Raw genomic sequence first — 9,432 nt, 5'->3', positions numbered from 1 at the left:
TAATTTATTGGACTGTGTAATTACTATAATTTATTGGACTGTGTAACCACTACATGTACATGTACATGCAGTGGTACATGTACATGACATCGACATGTAGATGTACCATGTAGATGTACCATGTAGATGTAGATGTACATGTACACTATTGACTATTCGTGTGTAATTTTGGCTGTGCTTAAAAGCACTTTTGTCAATTTGTAAAAGTAATTAAGTACAAGTACAAAGCACATAGATTATATTGAAAAGGTGCTTGCAAGCAGCACTAAGCACTTTGAAAGCTGTGCTTATTTGTACTTAAGTACAAGCACCAAGTGCTTGACCCCATGCCTGATACGTATATGTGTATGAGTCTTTAAAAATAAATTTTGAAAATTTGAATGAACTGGTATTGCTTTGCTTGTAAATTCAAGTGTCATACATGCATAATGTACAGGAAATAAAGAAAGAATTAAATTTTAAGTATTATAAACTTACCTAGGTTTATTGATGGAGGTCCAGTGTGAGATAGAGAGGGACAGAGAGAAAGGGAGACACATGGGGGTGGGAAGGAGAAACTGAGGGAGGGAGAGAGAGAATTATGAATACGTTTGTATAAATCTGACAATATATACATGTACATAACATCGTGAACTTGTGTGTCTTAAGGAGAGTTAGAGGCGCATGATTATGAAAGTACATGTACATGTACATTCATTTATGGAGTTTGAATAAAATAAGTGAAGGTTTGCATATAATAGTTTGAAAAAGAGTGGGTATTGGGTAGAAAAATTACCAGTAGTGGCAAAAATGGCTAGTACATATACTATGTAGCTGAAGCAGCAAGTGTAGTTTGTTCGTGCGTATACTTAAACTGAGTGAAGGAATATGGACTCTTCAAATGCACTACATGTACAAGAATATAAACATGACACATGTCATGCAGATACAATATGAAAACTGCATTTTTACATAACCGGTTAACCTGAAACCAGTTGGTAGCTCTAAAACTAAATGTGCATGTACATGTATTAAAGGACTTAACTTAATTACCATATAGTGGGACATTTTGGAGGGAGTTAAATTTGATGATTGCTAAATTTTGGACTTTAAAAAGTACTTGAACTTATACTTAAGTACTATTATTAAAAGCATGTAACTGTACTTATACACGTATTTTGTAAATGTACTTGGACATTACTTCAGTACTTAGGGCTTTTTATTAAATAAACACCAAACATTGAAGGATACAAAATGTAGAATAAAATAAGCAAGCAAGCAGTTTACTGTACACATACCTGTAGTATAGTTGTAGAGACAGTCACAGGCTTTAAGCTGTATCCATATTCTGCTGCTGGACAGGGTGAGTACAATCTTAATTTATTGACATTTGCTTGAAATAAGCTCCTGACTCCTTCCCGTTTCAATCCACCATTTTATTGACTGTGGCAATACCTGCTAATTAATAAGGGTTATAAATAATGAATATTTTTGCCCTAATAAAGATGCTTTGCTAAGGCCACTCCAATCATAGTATCCCTGGGCAGGCAGGTTTATTTATTCCCATTATTTATTTATTCATTATCACTTGTAAACTATATGTATGTGTATAATAGAGCTGCGAACCTGGGCCCTTTAGCATAAGCAGTTACTGACGGTTAATCGGTTAAAGCTAGTTTAATAATACTACTGCAAATATGTAAGAATAGTAAGAATTACGATAAGTAAAGTTTGATTTAGTTGGCCAACACAACGTATATTCTCTTTTCAATGGTATATGGCATTGTCTTGTGGGTCACAAAGGTCAATTTACTAGAAATTATAAGTGTTCCTGCTTGAATAAGTGCATAAAATCATTAATTTTATAAAACCGGTTATAGCTAAAAATAACTGATAACCTGAAATTATGCTGTAACCAGTTGGTTAACCGCTTAACCTAAAACCGGTTCACAGCTCTAGTGTATAATTAATGCTCCACCGCAATAACATACATCAGGACATATTCGTGGCTGCTAATATTCACAATTTTGTATTGCACCCACAACTATCATGCAGATGTGATTCAATATTAAAGCAAAGCATCCTGATGCAGTGTTCTTGAGTTGTTGTTAGTAGCTTAACCAGTTCTTTTCAGAACTACTCTACTTACTATATCTTGGAACTCCCCACCCATTCCAGCTAGTGTTTATTGGCTTGGGTGTGGTTTGTTATCATGACTGACTGACCAGCAACAATTTTCAGCAAGGAGTTTGGAGGTAGAGGTCCTTAAAAAAAGGAACAGAAGTTGCTATTGGTAAAATGGCTACTAAAGATAGAAAATTAGCTGAAGACTGTAAACATGTGGTCTTGTTGTCATAGCAGATCCCTATCGGTTCCCATGGTACACGTACTTCATCACACTTTCATTAATGTGAATATTAGCAACCGTAAAATATTACATGTACTTATGGTAACGAAATAGCAATGGGGGACCATGTGGGCGAGAAATGGGAATAGTAAGGCATAGTCCGGGCCACACAAGTCACTCCCAAATCTAAACCATGTGGCGCTGGAGAGGGTATTTCAGCCCCACCCTTTAACATACCCATAATGCTTTACTCAATGTATAAAACTGACAATTTACTTTATTATATTTACCTTACTTGAAGAGATTGAAGTTAATTGAAGCATATGAATTATAAACACAGAACTCAGTGGATAACTAATCAATTAGTCTACTAATCAATCAACTGAATTATAATTCACATTAATTAATTTTCTCTCACTTGAAGTAATTAGTGTAAGTAGATAGGGTGTTTAGGCATGCACATCATCTCAATCTCATCACAGATCAGTCCGAGGATCAGTCCGTAACTCTGTCAGTAAGCATAGATACTGTTGATTTCACTTCAAATGGAACACCCGGGCGCACCGGGCCCGGGATCCGGTCATTCTGAAAGTAAGCTCACGTGATAAAAATGGCTGACCCGGCCACCGCCCGGGTGTTCCATTTGAAGTGAAATCAACAGTACAGTATACAGGGATTGGAAACACCCGGATAATTAATGGTTGATGCGCGTTACGGGTTAATAATTTTATTCAAAATGGCCGCCCTATAGATGTTAAAATTACAAACCCTATTTATTTCATATATCTTGACGCTGCAGTATCACTGACACTTGATAACTATTCTACAATGTAAAAACTAATAGTTGGAATCAAATAAAAGTTGCATGCATAGCAAGTTTATCAAAAATAATCAATAAACGCCGTATTCTTCACTTGCAGAAACAGCCTTCCAAATATCCACAGGACAAAAATAGTCACTTCATTGTAGCTCATTACATTGGAGAGATTCCTAGGGAACAATACTAATGTCACAGATTTTCGTTATTAGTCATAGTGAAGTTGCCAGAGGGAGAAATTCCACCGTAGGTCCAACTATTCTTGATGTCCTCAATAAAACACGGCTTAAGAGAAAATTAAGATTAAAAACACTCAGTACATTGGATAATAGTCACATCAATCTAGACATCTCATCATAACAGCTGTTGTGTCATCAATGTAGAAGCTAGAGGGAGAAAAGATCTCAAATCATACGAGAATGGATATATTGCAAAGAGTACCAGTTTATAGAATACCTTCGAAAGAGAGCTTTATGCAGCCAAAGTTTTCCTAGAACGGGGGCTACTCAAATCTTAAAAAGTCATTAGACAGATGACTTTCTCGAGACTTTTCTGAAGAATATCCCTGGATATCTATTTTTAACCCGTAACACGCCTAGGTTTTTTGACAATTTTTGTTGTCTCATTGAAATGTTAAGGAAAAGATCACGTGATACCGGGCCGTTTCCAATCCCTGTTGTATACTGTATCTATGCAGTAAGCAAAGGCTTTAGTCTCCATTAAAATGATACTGAGCATGCGCAGTTAGCTGGATCAAAATGGCGTCCAACCACTTGGTGAGTTCATGTGTGTTTCAAAATGACGACGAAAAATTATTTTCTAGAATTACAATGCCAAGCCACACTGCACTAGCGTCCCTAAAGTGCAACAGAATGGTGCAAAATATTTTTTATAGGATAAAAACTGTAGGACTAGCTCTTACTTAACTGTGGAAGAAGGAGAAAGAAACCTGAACATTTGGTGCATGCAGGCATGCATGCATTCATTTGCCGTAAAACTATCTTATAGAGGTTTTTAACAATTTTTATCTTGACTGTCAGATAAGAAATAAAGAATTCCTGAAGATTTACACCGGCTCAATGGTTCTGGGATGGCAGCCATTTTGGGGGTCCGCTCGTCCAACTCAACCCTACATACCAAGCGCTAATTAACGCTTGGTAATAACAATCATTAACAAACTGAAAGTACTGTAATATTCCCATGAGCTAGATGTGAGGGATGGAAGAAGTGCACCATTCAGTCGTATTTGTGACGAATCATCAGCAGCAAGTACAACAAGGTTAACAACAGAATCACCAAATATGGGAAGAAAACTAGTTCCATTAGAAGCATATTGATGCAATGGAGAAATGATTATCATATCACGTTTAGCTACTGAGAACTGAGCCACAAGTATTGGACTAGTTGAACTAACGTAACAGCTAGTTTGAGATAATATAGTGCCACCTTCTTGAAGGGATAATGAATAACTGCTGTTACCTTCATTGCACAATAGATTGGCATTGGTATTAGCCTCTGATCCAATTAGTTTCAATATATAACCAGATTGACAATTATAAATAGCAAATGATTGAACCAGGAACTCATTACCCCATGAGGCTACTGATGGTATTTGCTCACCAACAAAGTCACAATTTGAGCCAACAACACAAGTGTGACCAGAACAGACAGATATTGGATTATTAGATTCAAGTTTTGTTCCTGCATCAGCTTTATCTACAACTGGTTTGAGTAAAAATGTCTCCAGGTATTGTAATTGTATTGTTATTGATTGTCCAGCATTAAGACTGATCTGATTACCTGATGAGGTGAGACTAGAGTAGAGGACTAGAGGGTATAGTAACAGTCACTGTTGGTGTGATTCTTATATTGGTATTATTATTACCAGAGACTATTAGAAGAGATGAGAATGAGGTTGATTCATCTGTACCAATAGACACAGCATAATGCACATAACTATTGACTGGGTAAACCAAAACTGGATAGTTGATATATTCCTGTAGATGGAAAAGTACTCAGTACTGATACAGTTACTGATATTTTCTTATCTGTTCCACTTGTTACCAGTAGACCTTTATATCTCTCTAATTCACTATTGACAGCATAAAATGATATGATATCATGAATAGTTGTTGGTATACCAGCAGTAACTGAACCATTAGCTATTGTTTGGGTGAGGTTACTGACTGTAAAATTCACTGTTTCTGTTTCTGGGGTAGTGATGAAAAGTGACACGGATTCAAATCTCACTGGTAATATACCTGTAGTGACCGAATGGAGAGAGCTTGACCTTCGTATTTTGTAAATATTGATTATTGTAAAAAGGCTAAAATCTCTTCTGACAAAAATGAAAAGAGCATACACTTATATACAAACAGTATTACATCATATTACATCACAATGACAAAACATTACACAACAATCAGAATCAGTATACATGAACTAATAAGCATAGTAAATCATAAGCATCAGCTAGAAGGGAAAGAAATAACATCATACAGCAATGCAATAATAATAATAATTAATAATAGTAATAATAATAATTGTAATAACAATAGTAGTAATAATAATCATAATAACAATAATAATAATACTAGAAATAACTGTAATCTCAATGCCTTAGACAATAATAATAGGAATCAATACCAAAATAATATATCAATATATAACACCCCTCCCCTCTTAAGTTAACATACATACGGCCCATGATCAGTAGTCATCCTTGAACGAGTCGATCGACGAATCGGTGGGGGCAAAGGAGGCGGAGTAGGAGGTGGAGGCACGTTAGGAATCAATGGAGTGAAATTATCATCCCAATCACTGTCCTCCGGCAGGGTATCTGGCTCAGAGTCTTCAGTGTACCTTTTTCTGAGCTGATCAGCATGTCTTTTAAGCACTAAACCATCCATAGTTTCAACATGGTAAGACAATGGTCCAGTGACCTTACAGACAACCACAGGAATCCATAATGGCTTCCCAGAGTAGTTCCTTGCAAACAGCTTGTCATGTAGCTTGAATGATCTTGCATTGCTTTTAGTCTTCTCTTTCTGTGAAGGTAGAGTGAAATCTGGGTGAGCAGTATCTAAGACTGATCTCAATCTACGTCCCATTAAGAGTTCAGCTGGGGATTGCCCAGTAGTAGATTGAGGAGTGATTCGGTAAGAGAAAAGGAATCGAGCAATTCTTTCATGTAGTGGTCCTTCCATCTTCTTAATAGCATTCTTAAATGTCTGCACTGCTCTTTCTGCTAGACCGTTAGACCTCGGATGGTAAGGAGCTGTTAGTGAATGGCAAATACCATTTAGAGACATGAATTTCTTAAATTCTTGACTAGTAAATGAAGGTCCATTATCAGAGACCAACTGATGAGGAAGACCATGAGTAGAGAATATGTGACGAAGGACTTTGATAGTCGCTTCAGAGGAAGTAGAAGGTACAATGCATACTTCTAACCAGCGAGAGTGAGCATCTACCAGAATGAGGAAGTAGTGTCCCAGGAAAGGACCAGCATGGTCTATATGAAGTCGTGTCCATGGAGTCTTTGGAACTTCCCATGGGTGTACAGGAGTTTGAGGAGGGAGAGCACTGTTTTCTTGGCATGCCTTACATTTCTTTACTAGATCTTCAATTGCCTTGTCTAATCCAGGCCACCAGAAATAGCAGCGGGCTAGACTCTTCATTTTCGACATTCCCTGATGTGCTTCATGTAATTGAAGGAGAATAGCTGACTGACCCTGGGGTGGAACAATCACTCTTGAGCCTCGAAGGAGACATCCATTAGCTACACTGAGTTCTACAAAACAGTGCGAATAAGGTTTCAGTTGTGGAGCATCATCAGGTACCTCCCCTCCAGTGAGTACTATCTGACGTAACCTTGATAAGTTTGGATCCTTATCTGTCCACATCTTAATATCATCAGCTGAAACTATAGCTTCTGAAATATGTTCAAACATTAGCACTACATCTTGTGGTATAGGAACAGAAGAAGGGAAGTTAGGAAGTGGTAGTCTGCTCAATGCATCTGCATGTGGAATTAATTTACCTGGTTTGTACTGGATAACATAGTTATATGCTGATAGTGCAATTGCCCAACGTTGGATACGAGATAAGGCAAGTAGAGGAATCTGTTTAGACTCGCTCAGGAGAAACTGTAGTGGTTTATGGTCAGAATGAAGGACAAATTTTCTACCATAAATGTAATCATGAAATTTGCGAACAGCAAAGATAATTGCTAGAGCTTCCTTCTCCAACTGAGAGTACTTCTTTTCAGCTGCTGAGAGAGTACGGGAAGCATATGCAACTGGCAGGTCAGTCCCATCAGACATCCTGTGGCTGAGGACTGCTCCTAGTCCGTAAGGTGAAGCATCACAAGCTACCACGAGTGGCTTCTTCTCATCATAGTGCGTTAAGACAGAGGAGGAATGAAGCATGGCTTTAGCCTTTTGAAATGCTTTCTCTTGGTCCTGAGACCATTTCCAGGGAGTATCTTTTCGAAGGAGTAGATGAAGAGGAGATAATACAGTGGCTACATCTGGTAGAAATTTGTGGTAATAGTTCAATAGTCCTAAGAAGGATTTCAGTTCCGTGACGTTAGTAGGAGTAGGCGCTTCTCGAATAGCCTTCACTTTGGCTTCTGAAGGATGTAGACCATCTGAATCAATGATGTGTCCCAAGTACTCAACTGATGGAACACCAAATTTACACTTGGACTGCTTTAAAGTGAGTCCTGCCTCCTCTAGAGTTTGCAAAACAGCATGAAGATTATTGAGGTGATCAGCATCATCAGTGCCAGTAACGAGTATGTCGTCTATGTAGACACATACATGCTGCAAGTGACTGAGTAAGTTCTCAATTGTACGTTGAAATAATGAGGGTGCTGATGAGACTCCAAAAGGAAGGCGCTCATATTGGAAGAGCCCTTTAGGGGTATTGATGGTTGTAAATTTCTTGGAAGCCTCATCTAGCGGTATCTGAAGGTAAGCGTGCTTTAAATCAAGTTTCGAGAAGATCTTTCCTCCAGCTAGGGCAGCGAACAGATCCTCTGATCGAGGTAGTGGATATGTATCAGTTAACAGAACTGGGTTCACAGTAACTTTGTAGTCCCCGCACAATCGAATAGACCCGTCAGTCTTTACAATGGGAACTATGGGTGCAGCCCACTCTGAGTACTTTACAGGTGTAATAACTCCTAAACCCCTTAGGCGATCTATCTCGTCGAATACCTTTTGTCTCAGCGATAGAGCGACAGGACGTGGTCGGTAGAACTTCGGTTTCGCATCTGACTGGACGTGAATCTTGGCTGTGAAGTCCCGCAGCTTCCCCAATTCCGAACAAAATACTGGAGCGTGCTTCTGGAGTACTTCACCTAAAGAAGAAAAAGAACAATTATAATTAACATGATTAATAAGGGACCAATCTAGTCGGATAACTTCCAACCAATTACGACCCAGTAGAGTAGGTCCATTTCCAGGAACTATCACCAGTGGTAGAGTAGCAGTCTGGGACTGATAACGAACATCAACATCTATAGCACCGACTGGCTTGATCTTCTCTCCAGTATACGTAGTTAGAATGACATGAGAAGGAGAAATTGGAGGAAGAGTAGAAGAAAGAGAGGAATAAGTGTCTTTACTCATTATAGATAAGGAAGCCCCAGTGTCCAGTTCCATGGAAAGGTCAACCTTATTGACACTCACTGAAACAACAATAGGTTTTCCAGCAGAAGGCAAAGTAAACAATGGGTAGTCCTCTTGGTCAGAGTCTCCCGTGAGAAGAGGATGTGACTTGTGGTCCAGGTTGTGAGTCGGGTGTTGTCTGTTATTCTGCTGAGGTTGTGGTGGGTACCCAGTCTTGGCTTTAGGATGATTCCTCTGCTGCTGTGGCTTCTCTTTTCGACTGCGACATACCCTGGCTAGGTGTCCCTTCTTTCCACACAGCCTACAATCTGCCTCAATAAACTTGCATTTAGTAGCGTAATGATCTCCACCACATCTGTAACACTCAACTTTACTCTGCCTGTGTGACGATTCCTTCTTGTGTTGAAGGTTATGAACAGGAGTCGGCGTCTGGTGCTGTGATTTACTCCCAGGTAGATCAGAGACATCATGAGCAGCTAGCTCCATAGCTTGAGCTATTTGAAATGCTTTATCGTAGTCTAAATCTGGCTCTTGTAAAAGTCTTCTCTGGATTCGAATGCTGTTGATGCCACAAACGAGCCTATCCCGAATCATAGCATCTAGAGAATCTTGGAAATCGCAATGTTCTCCTATCACACGGAGCTCTGCCACAT

The 9,432-nt window shown here is 38.8% G+C and overlaps 1 protein-coding gene and 2 long non-coding RNA genes across 4 annotated transcripts; all 3 read right to left on the bottom strand.

The window, feature by feature from the left end:
* Positions 1–395: 395 nt before the first annotated feature.
* On the bottom strand, positions 396–2,998 carry LOC109591573 (uncharacterized). 2 transcript variants are annotated; one of them, XR_002189893.1, is made up of 4 exons: positions 2,745–2,998; positions 2,617–2,696; positions 1,278–1,437; positions 396–557 (listed from the first exon to the last, which is right to left on the bottom strand). It is a non-coding gene; the product is annotated as an uncharacterized LOC109591573 (long non-coding RNA). The 2 variants fall into 2 exon arrangements; XR_002189904.1 differs by having other exon boundaries at positions 1,278–1,434.
* Positions 2,999–3,289: 291 nt separating this feature from the next.
* Positions 3,290–3,785, bottom strand: LOC109591535 (uncharacterized). Its single transcript, XR_002189872.1, has 2 exons — positions 3,600–3,785; positions 3,290–3,529 (listed from the first exon to the last, which is right to left on the bottom strand). It is a non-coding gene; the product is annotated as an uncharacterized LOC109591535 (long non-coding RNA).
* A 1,942-nt stretch (positions 3,786–5,727) lies between these two features.
* On the bottom strand, positions 5,728–9,426 carry LOC109591399 (uncharacterized protein K02A2.6-like). The gene has a single exon (XM_020007158.1). It carries the CDS (start codon positions 9,371–9,373, stop codon positions 5,831–5,833), a length of 3,543 nt encoding a protein of 1,180 aa, XP_019862717.1. The 5' UTR covers positions 9,374–9,426; the 3' UTR covers positions 5,728–5,830.
* Between the last annotated feature and the right edge of the window lie 6 nt (positions 9,427–9,432).

Source organism: Amphimedon queenslandica, unplaced genomic scaffold, assembly GCF_000090795.2.
Source record: "Amphimedon queenslandica unplaced genomic scaffold, v1.1 AMPQUscaffold_13521, whole genome shotgun sequence".
NCBI classification, from domain to species: Eukaryota; Metazoa; Porifera; class Demospongiae; order Haplosclerida; family Niphatidae; genus Amphimedon; species Amphimedon queenslandica.
This window is presented reverse-complemented; position numbering and strand designations above follow the sequence as displayed.